Source organism: Egretta garzetta, unplaced genomic scaffold (assembly GCF_000687185.1).
Source record: "Egretta garzetta isolate BGI_Z169 unplaced genomic scaffold, ASM68718v1 scaffold172, whole genome shotgun sequence".
Taxonomy (NCBI): Eukaryota; Metazoa; Chordata; class Aves; order Pelecaniformes; family Ardeidae; genus Egretta; species Egretta garzetta.
In genome coordinates this window covers 3,108,513-3,120,465 of record NW_009258951.1, presented here as the reverse complement: position 1 = coordinate 3,120,465, position 11,953 = coordinate 3,108,513, and the positions used below count along the sequence as shown (strand labels likewise).

At 42.2% G+C, this 11,953-nt stretch overlaps 1 protein-coding gene and 1 long non-coding RNA gene across 4 annotated transcripts in view; both read right to left on the bottom strand.

The window, feature by feature from the left end:
* Nucleotides 1-4,347, bottom strand: part of LOC118451831 — an 8,062-nt gene extending 3,715 nt beyond the window's left edge. The window contains exons 1-2 of the long non-coding RNA XR_004841402.1: nt 4,254-4,347; nt 3,153-3,253 (exon numbers count right to left, since the gene is read on the bottom strand). This is a non-coding gene — a long non-coding RNA (uncharacterized LOC118451831). The remainder of the gene's footprint in view (nt 1-3,152; nt 3,254-4,253) is intronic.
* A 73-nt stretch (nt 4,348-4,420) lies between these two features.
* Nucleotides 4,421-11,953, bottom strand: part of GMPS (guanine monophosphate synthase) — a 29,893-nt gene continuing 22,360 nt past the window's right edge. For 2 of the 3 annotated variants that reach the window (XM_009634352.2, XM_035890047.1), the window contains 3 exons: nt 11,082-11,212; nt 9,325-9,497; nt 4,421-7,739 (listed from right to left, as the gene is read on the bottom strand). In XM_009634352.2, coding sequence (XP_009632647.1) covers nt 7,638-7,739; nt 9,325-9,497; nt 11,082-11,212 — 406 coding nt within the window. In that variant the 3' untranslated portion in view covers nt 4,421-7,637. Of the gene's footprint in view, nt 7,740-9,324; nt 9,498-11,081; nt 11,213-11,953 lie in introns of those variants that run through there. The other variant, XM_035890048.1, reaches the window with a different exon arrangement.

Here is an 11,953-nt window from a genome sequence, read left to right as displayed (position 1 = left end):
CTGAGCAGCTCCCCCCCTCCACACCAAGAAACCCGGACAGCTGGGCAAGCCCCCAGGCAGATCAGACATGAAAAGGTAAGCTGGGTACTTATAAGTGACTTGTCACTTGTCACTTTGCCCAAACAATAACAAAATCAGCTCACGGAGCAAATTGCAGTAGCAGCACTGAATCACCAAGGTACACCTCAAAGCGGACCCAAAGGATAAAAGCTGCACAAGAACATAAATCCTGGGTATAAAACCCAACGTGTGAGCGCCGCCTGAACAAGAGCCAATCGCCACCTTGGGCAGAGCTGGTGAAACGTGCTGAGCTTCCCTTTCCCCTGTGGCATCGCAGGGTTCCACCGGGGAAATAACAGCGCAAGACTCCGGTGTCCGTGGCCGGGTCGCAGTCCCCGCAAGCCCATGGTCGGATGGCAGCCCATGTCAGAGCGTGCTAAATTATGCATGGCAGCTTTGAATTATTTCTTCTTCATTAAGGAAAGTGCGTGCACTAATTCATTGGCAAACAGCCTTTTCCACAGACGGGGAGCCGAGTCCCCCCAGGGAGCAGTGGGGCCAGGGATCAGCCCGGGGCAGCCAGCAGGACACACATGGGGGGACGGTCCTCAACCCCACCCCAGGCACAGCCCCTCAGCTTTGTCACCCGCTACCAGACCCTGTAAGGAGCACAAAGTCTCTTTAATTAACATTTCTCTTAATTAACACACGATTCAAACACAGGCTGTCCATGAAGCTTACGCTTACCCCAGAATTTTTTTTCATGTTTTTTTTCACCCTAAAAAACATTTTGAAAGGAAGAAATCCTGCAAGCAGCTTTATATTGGCCTTTGTATCCCAAACCACTCTGGGGAACAATCAACAAGAAAAATGCCCCAGCTCTAAGGGGGCTCCTGAACACACATTTAAACCAATTACATCCATAAAAAGGGAACCTGTGGGAGTAACAGTGTACAACGTGCAGGTAACCAGCCTGAAGTGAGGGCGCATGCAGAGCCCATGTAGTCGCAGCTCGCGATGGTGATGTGGGAAGCACTTAAAGCATGCCCTGCCTCCGCACAGCTCCACCAACCGCTGGAAATTGAATTATCTGTACCATTCCCACTGCCTCGTGCTGAAAACCTACAACCCTTCCTCTGAAGCCACCAGCGGTGAGGCTAAGAGGTTGGAAGCGCAGCCCTGGTAAGGTCCTCCCGTTCCAGCCCCCCTGTCACCACTGGGATTTGCTTCCCTAGAGACAGGCAGTGACAGGATTAGGGTGAGAGAAATATCCCAAACCAGCAGCTTTGTGTCTGGGCTCCCCCACGTAGCCTCGACAGCTCTGCCAGCACCCCAGCTCTCCAAAGAACAGGGCAGCATGTCCCCGTGGTCGCAGCCCCCTCCTCATGTGGGGTGGGGGGACGGGACAGTCCTTGGGAGCTATGTGGCATGGAGAGGGTTGTAGCTGGATTTTATCCCCTCACTAACAAAAGCATTTAATGAGCCTTGACATATTTCCTAGCAGAATTCCCACTGGATGCCTGGTTCCTCCACGATGCTTACAGGAATAAAACCAACATTTCTGCATGCAGTTACACACTCCACTTTGGGGTGAGTTAGTTTGGATTTTTTTTTCATCTGCCTGACCCTTATGAGTTTAGGATGTTATCTTTAAAGACTGCCTTTGCTATTTTCAAAACCAGTACACGCAAACCCATAAAGGCATCAACAGCGCAAAAGCCAGCCAACTTATTCAAATGTTAAAACTATTCCATTTTATAATGAAGCAATTAAGCGAGAGCAGTGGTTCAGTTTTCTGCAATTCATGTTCAGGCAATTAAAGAAACAGAAATAATCCTCTCCCCCGGACGAGATGCAGTTCACCTCCCGGCACTGCACTCCCACGGAAGCAGGTATCCTTGGGACAGCAAGAGCACTTTATCTCAGCTTCTCTTCTGTGCTGACATGCATGAAATTCCATGGGAAATTAAATTGAAGAAAGAAGAGTCACAATGCACTTTTAATCTGATCTTTAGCTAGAGACATGGAAATGGTCTGGTGGTGACACTGTGCTTCACAATCCCACTTTACTCCTTTACACATGGCTTTCCTCACTTTCATGTGTTAGCCAAGTGGGTTAATGGCCTGAACCTCATTAGCTGCAAACAGCTATTACATCATTGCACAATAGCCTCTTTGCAATCTGCTTCTAATTCAGCAAGGAAATAAGCCAGAAACGAGAGCATCCCCACTGCAAGTGCTGGGAAACCACAGCAGCACATCCAGACAGCGGGGCTCAAGCACTCAAGCGATGCCCGACAGCTGACCTGCGGCCAGCACCACATAGCGAATGAGCCAACCTCAAATTCAAAGTTACAAATGTCGCTTTGGAGCTGTGTTCACTGTAAAATGCAGTAGAAACGTTTTAAGATAGAAGCTTTTTGTTTTATTAGAAAGATCATTACTGGACTAAGGGGAAGCAAGGGGGAGAGAAGAATAAGGATTCCTTTAAACAAAGCCAGCATAGGGCAAGAACAGCAGCCCCAGAAATAGGTGCCCTGCTATTTAAAGCAACTGGTATAACATCACTAGAAAACTAATTTAAATTTTTAACTGAGGAAGTGAAACCAGGGGAAACACCAACATGGTAGAGGGTACCATGCTGTAGCATGCAGGATTGCAGGAACAGCCCATTCTGAAAAGGTAAACAAATTTCTTTCAGATTTGCATCAAAAAAATCCAGTAATCCAAATTCCTTTTCATTTTGTGAAGTTTCTGAAAAAGCGTTTGTGGAAAACCACAATCTTGTGAAAAACACTCTGGCTTCATTTCTGCAACCGTTCTTTCCCCAGCTGCTTTCATGCTGCAAGGAGTTGCTCCCACTAACTTGTTTGTTCCTGTAACACAGACCCCGAGCACCTCCATGCTCCCTGGGTGGGCATGGGGCTGCCCCCAGAGCCAGCAGGATGCTCTGGTGGCACTGCTGGCCCCGCTGCTGGGAAGCGGGAGGAGAGGCCCAAGGAGCATCCCTGCTCCTTGCCACCCAGAGCCCCAGGCTCCCCAACGAGACCTACTGTGCAGCCGTCACCTCGGTCAAAACCACCCCTGCTGCATCCCCAGCTCTAAAAGTACTTTGGGGTGATGCTCAGTCAGGACTTGCATGCCCTCCTTACCTTGGATCCTTCCTGCTGCTTCTCTGTGAAGTCCCTTAATGCTCTCCTGGAAGGCTATAAACTGCACAGAGGGTTTTGCCCCAGTCTCCATTGTTACTGAGCTGTGGAAGAAAAACACACAGAATTAGATGTTTGAAGACCTCCTACAGGAAGGCAATTCCTCCAAAACCTGTATCAACACCCTGCAGCCTCTGCGAGGTGCATGGGTCCTGAGGACGGGGTGACTGCTGCAGCTCCAGCTGCTGAGGCACAACAGGAGATGGAGCAGAGGGCTGCAAATACAGCCAGGGGATCTGGCCGAGAACAACTTGCTATTGCACTCATTGAGGGATAAGGGTTTATTTACAGCACAGATCAGCAAGTGGATCGCAAGCAGTGGATCAATCAAACCCTGCTCCCACCGTGCCCCCCAGCGCCAGTGCAGCCTGAGCACAGGCGCTGCCCACAGAGCCAGAGCTGCCACGGCGCTTGAGGCCAAATCATTTATACTGAAATCACAGCCATCAGGTTTGTTTACTTTGGAGCATAGCTTGTGCACAGCAAGAAAGGATCTTTAAGCAAGATAAATGACCGGTGCCCACTCGCGCTCTCCCCTGCAACTCCTTACAGCTGCACACAAAGGTTTTGTGAGCAACTGTAATCTCAGCTGCTTTTTTTTTTTTTTTTTTTTTTTTTTTTTTAAAGAGAGGAAATTCGCATGCAGTCTTGAAAACGTGACCTACTGCTTAGGCAAAAATAATTAAGGACCAGCAGCGGAGGTCTGCTGCAAAGCCAGCTGCAACCCCAACCCAACAAGGTGCTGGGGGAGTTTCGCCACGAAGATGCTGCAGACCCACCACCACCCCCCCAGGGGACAGCAGCAGCCTCTCCTAGTCTGTGTGGGCATCACCACCTCAGGTTAATTAACAGGGCTGCTAGAACAGAGCCCTAGAAAAGGCTCTATACCCATTTTTAGGAAGAAGTCACATTTGCCATAGCGTATCACAGTACAAAAGCATGCATGAAGCAAGTACCAGAGAGTACCCCATTGCTCTGCAGCATAGCGTCCTGCACCATGACATGGCAAGGGACAGCCGTGCCCCAGCAGGGACATCTCCTTACCCCAGGATGGTCTGCAGCCAGAAAGCAAGACTTCCACAAACCAGCTTTTTCAACCCCAAACGGATAGTCCATTTATAATGTAGTTTTCTACATGTAAGCCCTAAAAAATAAGTCACACCAACGTTCAAACATAATATTTTTATTTGTGGATAAAAATTAAGGCTCACAGTACTTTATCATTTCACAAGCAGAAAAATGTTAAAAATTGAGAATGATGGGGAATGCCCCCAATACAAATTCCTCTAACTGCTGACATGTTTTACTGAAGACTTGAGGTGAACAATTGTACAGGGCAGCTACAGTTATTAGTTGGTAAACTAGGTGCTAAATATATATATAATTTTTATTTTTTTTTTAAGAAATGTGAACAGAGTATTACGTTTCTCTCCACTTCTGGCTGTCCGATACACATGGATTCCATAAAAACACTCAAGAACTGCTGGGATAACACCAACCTTCCTAAGAACAATCCACCACATCTACAATGCATGGTACAGGTGTCAAACAGGGGGAAGAGAGCTAAAGATCACAAATTTCATTTTGATATGACATTTTGATTTTAGTGCAATAATTTATACCTAAAGTTTTCAATAATCAACTTTCTGGCTTCAAAAAAACCCCAGAACCAAAGTATGTTCCTAAAGAGCACAGGAATTACTGTCAAGCTCTGTTTCATTACAGACATGAAAGCAACTCAGGTGATTAAAAGATGGTAAAGGTGTACATCAAACTTCAGTATACACCTAGAATACAGGTATATATCATGCCTGTATTTAAGATGCAACTCGGAGAAGGACTTCCAAGGGTGCAACATGCAGTGAATGGAAGATTTCTGTCTGTATGCTGCAAGTTTGTGGTCCAGAGGTACAACAGTTACTGGAACCCCCAAACCAATGGGCATCACCATCACCACACAAGTTTTCTTGGGAGGTACATCATAACTACAGGAGTATGTACTGCAGATGTATTTACACGGAGACCAACTAAGTGTCCCAGTCAAAACTGAGAAAAGTTTGGGTTTAAGAGGTGCTCTATATTCTTTGCATTACTTTTTAGTAATTCCTATATTCTTTGCATTCATTACTTTTTAATAATTCCTATACTCTTTTCATTACTTTTTAGTAATTCCTTCTGTTTTGCCTATTTGCTGTCAAGCTAAGACAAAGCAGCAGCAGCAAAGAGCAAGCCTACTTACAATAAGCAACAACTGCTATAGCATTAAAAGGCTGAAGGATTTCTGCATCACACCAAAAAGATTCATTTCTTGTCATTGCACCCTTTACATCTGAGACACCATCACAGTAATGACAACTATCCTCAGCTTTTTATGACAAAAAGTTAAAAGGTTCTCTAAGGCCATAATTTCATGGAGGAGCTTTCTTTCGAGATAAGCGACAAAGAAAATTTGTTTTCAACAGAACCCATGCTGTCATAGATTCTGCCGCAGCAAACACTGATTTACAGTGTTTTTGACCAACAGCTCTGACAGGTCACAGTAAGAACATTCGTATTGATAATACTTCACTTACAAAAAGCTCATCCAAAGGGCTCAAAGAGGTTGATGGACATGGGCGAGAATTACTACCCCCATTTTATAAAAGAGGCAACTGAGAGATCACTTAAGATCAGTTTGCCCAGGCTACAGAACCTGCCAGGAGCAGGGCTGCAAGGGGGAAGCAGTTTTCTTGGCCACTGGTCTGGCGTTCTCCTGCACGCCTGTGTCCCTCCCCTAAGGATTTCGAAGAGGCTGTAACACACCACCTCCTTCCCCAAGCAAAAAACCACCACTCAGTGACACAGGCAAAAAGAATAAATTTACACGTTAGCCATTTCCTATAAGCAGAAATTAAACTAAATTTCCATAATGTGTAGGCAGTGAGTGTAAGAACAACAGGAAAATGTGTGCTATCAAAAGAATATAGAACAAACACTTTCAACCATTATTCCAGTTCACAAATCTATGCAAGTGGAAATAGAAGTAGCTACAGCCATTAAATACCCCATGTTATTCAACAGTTTAAAACAAGTATTTCACCCCCATAATACTATGGTAATCTTGCAGCTGAATGAAATGCAACTGCTTAAATTAAAAAAAAAGGATAAGAGGGATGAGCCTGGATACATGATTATGGTTCCACCGGTGGAGGTACCTGGCAGGCACCCAGCAAGCTGCTCAGGTCATAATTTAACTGTTACTTCCACAGACAGCAATTGCAGGACATGCTCAAAATTCTCAGGTGGATGGAAATAGCTTTGCCTCAATACATCAGAAAAGCACAGGTGTTCAAAGTAATCATCTCTCAAATTATTGCTTACTTAACTACATAAAGAGCAGAATACAAATGACAGAAGGGATCTATACGGATTGGGTAAGTCACCTCCGATACCATGACTCCACGCTAACGACTATAATGACCTTAAAGATCAAGCTAAGTACAATACATACAAAAAAAAATTTCCTGTAAAAGCAAAATGCGTAGAAAATAAACTGTCATCAAGTATAATGAAACCACATCAGCAGCAGGCTGCAAAGGGACTGTTGCGCAAGCGTCTGAGGACAGAAACAGGATTCTCAGATCCCGTAGCTCTGGTGCAACAGCTTTCCAAACCTCACTCCCGTTTTTAGGCTTCTATCAGAGTCCCCAGAAGCACACAAAGATACTTCGCTGTCTGGAACTTGACATATGCGTACGTGCAGTAAGTGTATACTAAAGATTAGCTTGCGTATACACATCAGTTACCAACACGCACACCTACTGAGCGATGCAAGAGGGAGTGAGTACAGAAAGACAGACAGGTCATTTCATAATATTTTAGCATTACTCTCTTGGAGCTCAACGTTATTGCCATGGGCTAATACGTCAAACAATATAGAACAAGCTTAACAGTATACAACAGATACACAGTAATTCCACAACTCAACAGTACCCACTACTCCATTTGGCAAAATATTTATTTATAATAAATCCATTCAAAAGCAGTTGGTCACAATTCATTTTACACTTTTAGGCTGTAACAATGCTTTTGGTAGAAGTAAATAAACTGTCTCTTTTTACACAGTGTACAAAAACAAAGAGACATTGAAATGACAGTTAACAATAAAACACATGAAAACAGGAAGAATTGGTAAGACAAAGGCAAAAGCAATAGGAATCTGTCTGCGCACCAGCAATGCTGCCATGATTATTTACCCGTACAAATCCTCAGCCCCACTTAGTTATTATCCCCAGCTCAGCTCTTAACTGCAGGTTTATGCTCCAGGAGAGGAATCTGATGCGATGTAGCAGCTCCAGTCACTCTTTCACAGTACTGCATGTCAACACTGGGAATGGTTTCTGATATGATTTAGACTGCACACAGTACTTAATAGAAAAAAAAAGTTAATTACTCCCACTCCGTAGTTCCTGGTGGCTTTGATGTCAAGTCATACATCACCCGAGAAATGCCAGGAATCTTCTTAATCTCCGCCACCATTTTTAACACAACCTATTGTGGAGGAAAAATAAAAATATCAGAAGAAAGCATGTAAAACAGACCCGGTAAGAACTATTAGAGAAAGAGCTTAAAGTAAAACTTAGTTCACACTAATTCTGTTATTCGCACAAGAGAGAAAGAGCCTATAGCTATTACCATGTTACCACCAATTAAGAAATAAAATCAACTCAAAGAAAACCTCTAGCTTCGTGGCATCTGCAGTTACATTTGAAACTTGCTGATTTTTGGCACTGATAATAAACCAGGGTGTCGATAGCAATACACTTCCCTCAAGGCAGCAGCTCTTCAGTTTCAAAACTATTTTTTGAGAGTTCAGCAGAAGCATATGCCGTTGTGTTACTATCAACCATTTTCAGACTTTTCTCAGACCATCATCTTCAGCTGAACCACCAAACACAAAGCAACAGCCTGAGTGAAACCCCTTTCAAAATAAAAAAGGGAGCTTTAAAGGTAAAGAAAACCAGAAAGTGGCATCCAAAGGAGCTTCCACTGAGACCTATTCTCCAGAGTTCACAACCAACTCATGTTAACAAAAGTATTCTAGATGAGAATTTGCTGATCCTTAGAAGTTCAGCTTCCTTAAAAATCCCACAGTTCATAACAATGCCACTTACAGTGGCTTTGCAGCGCAAGCATAAATTAAACAATGCATTGCTCTCCATGGAAAACTGAAAATTTTTAATCAAATATGATCATTATCCCCGTAATTGCAGGTATTTTCCACAACCTCTACTATTTTGTTACTGCATTGTTACCTAGCATTAAAGTGACGATTTTACATTTTGAAGAACACGGGAGGGGGCTTGTTTGCGTTGTGTGTTTTGTGGTGTTCGGTTGGGTTTTTTGGGTTTTGTTGTTGGTTTTGTTTTGTTGTGGTTGGTTTTTTTTTTAAACACAAACTTCAAGTTCAAATGAATCCTAATTTTATATAATGGAATAGTTTACATGGTATCTTAACATTGAATAATTTCTTTTTAAATAGATAGGCTGCATTAAAGAAGATGACTTCAGTTACATACAATTACTAAACAATGCCTATATGCTTTTAAAAGATGTTTAAAAAAAAAAAGTCAATCCTGTTCTTCATCTTCACTGCGTTCCCAGAGAGACAAAGTACTTGAAACTGGACATGGATGAAGTTTCCCAGAAAAATATGCCTGAACTTGACTCCTAAATCCCCCTAAATGGCAAACAGCACACTGAGATGTTAAACAGCAGGTTCCAGTAAAATCAGAAGTGGGGATCAAGGGCAATTCTGTAAGTCAGGACATATTTAATTACTAATGCAAAAAACTAATTTCAAGGTCCCAGGAATGGTTGGGGTATTCTTTCTTTTTTAATTGATGGTATTTTGGCTCAGCTCTGCTGGAAAGCCTTTGTCACCTGCCAGCTTCTCGTTTTGTTACAGTTTTTTCCCCAAAACACCACCATATTCTTCCTAATGAATATTATGAAAGAGAAAAAATTGCAACAAAATCAAAGTCAAGGCAAGCAATCAAGAGAGGGGGAAGGAAGTCAAAATGAGTCATCTGCAATACCAGCTCATGTTGAAAAGAAACTTGAAAACCTGTATTACCTCTTCTGGAACCTCATTACCAGGCGTTGCTGCAATACCAGTCATAAAATCACTTGTAATAAAAGTTCGAATAACCACAGATCTTTGACAGGAAGGTTGTTTCTGTAGGGGGTCCCGATCAAAATGTAATGGTGTCAGTATTATTGGCATCTGGCTAATTTTTCCGGCATAACCTTCAGAAAAATAGCAGTACAAAGCGCTTTAATTTGGTTTAAAGACACAAATGTGATAAAAGTTTTACAGAATTTCCCACACGTACTTCAAACTACATACTAGGAGCTATGTTTACATCTTCTGGGATCTTTTCGCTACTGCTACCACACCTTGGAAGATCACACTCATTATACAATTATGTAATTAGTGGTGCATGCACTAAAACTACTCAAATTGCCACTTGAAATAATCTTCAGCGTTTGCAGGCATGCAGAACAAAACCAGATAATCTCCGTGATCCCGTGAATGCAATTTAAGATCTACTTTCCTTCCCACATAACATAACCATGGGGTTTTTATCCATCCCCACACCAAGCCCAATAAAGAGCCACTCACGAGTATCTCTGACATATTTAAAATAATGCTCTTAAGTTGTTGCTGGTGGTTGATAGGTAACTCCAGACAATCATTTCTCCCCCCCCCTTTTTTTTTTAAAATATCTCCTTCTGAAAGCCAATACACAAACCCCCTTATTTCACTGTTTATATCATCTAAAAGTTTGAGATTCAGGTGTGTGACAGCCCGCAGAGCCAGTCTAACACTGACGCAGGCTTTCACCCTCTGCTTGCACCAGCTTGAGCTGTTGGCGCAAGGACTCTTTTTCACTAAATAACTCAAGTCTTATTTTTGGAAGCGATTCATTCACACAAAGCCAACCGTCAGCAAAAGTTAGCAAGACACATCTACAGTTTTCAAACACAATTGACTGTGTTATTATTTTGAGGCTATTTTTGTGCAAATTATGGTAAGACAACCTTACAAACAGAGTATGTATTTTCAAAAAGAGATATCCTTTGTAACTTGATTTATACAAAATAGAGGCAAGTCTGATGAACTGCTTCCCACACGAAACCTGAAACTCAAAACTGCCTGTGTACCATATCACAGGGTACTGAATGCTGCCTGGATGTTAAGGGTTTGAAGCCTGCTAGCCTGAAGTGATTGGGTTTACAACTACAGCTTTTACTTCAAGTTAAGAAATATGAAACCACCACAGGTAGTGAGTATCATCACCATTACAAAGTTAGTATTTGGGCTAGGGAGCCTCATTATTTACAAAATACGTATCATCACCATTACAAAGTTAGTATTTGGGCTCCCTTCTTTCTTCAAAAGCCTCATTATTTACAAAATAAGTCAAGTTCCTTCACACCGTTTATTTACTTCAGGTAAATACTGATGACTGAGATCATCAGCAAAGAGAAGTAATTTGGTTGACTTTCAGGAGGGTAACTACTTTTTGCAGAAGTCTGCACTGCAGTGAAGCACTACACCTCAGAGCTTCACGATCTGTCAGAGGTAAGCCTCAGTCCCCCCAAATCCCCTAAAGTTAATTCTGCTAGTAGAAAGGCTAGCAATTCCTGTCCTTCAGCTTCTACAACTGTCAGAAGAGGCTCTTGCCTGTCATCCCATTCATTTATCACTTCTTTGAAAATATTCAAGAAGCTTGTAGGTTTTGACAGTACCACTATAACTATACCCAGCTAGGTTTGCAGGGATCTTGAAACAGGAGTCTAATCCGTGGGATGAGGCCAAGTACTTACCAGACTCCCTGAGAATATTGTGAGCCTCAAAATCAGCTTGACGTAAAGTGCTGAGGACTCCTGTTGTCAGGAAAGTGGGGGTGACATCTGTAGGAGGTTCTTTGACTGGTGGACCGAACACATACACAACTCTGGAAAACAAACAGGATGGTAGGAAAAAGCCCCACATTTTGCATACATGGAATAAAACAGATTGCCTACAGACTGCATCTTTAGTAGTGCAGGGAGAAAATAAAACTAGGGAAAAAGGATATTTTATTTTGCTTCTTAGCTACTAACTAGAGCTTAACATAACTTCGTGCATATATTCTATAAACATGACATGCACCCTAGCTTTGGAAGTCAAGCATACTAATTTATTTTGGTTTGTTAGAGACTAGTAATAGCCCCCAAATTCCTTATTCAAGAGAATAATCCTTTGGAAAAAAACAAATACTAACTCAGTGGTATCACAAAGGGTGTTTTTTCAATTTTACTTTGATGTCAGTAAAAGTTAAGATTATTCTAAGAAAGCTACTTAATAAGTGCTTACAATTTCTGTCTTCTCTCCTAATAGGAAACTACCAAAAAAACCCATTAATCAGTAAACCTTATTGTTAAAGAATAGCTGTGTTTTCAGCACAGGGTGCTAACACTACAATTTATAAGCCTACATAACTACACCTGTAATAAAATACCTTCTGAATTCAAATCAGTCACATTAGCTGTGTCTTTTAAATCTCATTCACTCTATTTTACATATCACAGAACAAAACCAAAGTATAATATTGTCTGACAGGCCTCATACAAGGATTTATTATGACATATTCACACAAGTTATTTGAGTTTGTAGCTACAAACCAAGAATACTTGTCTAAAACCCAAAGCAGAAA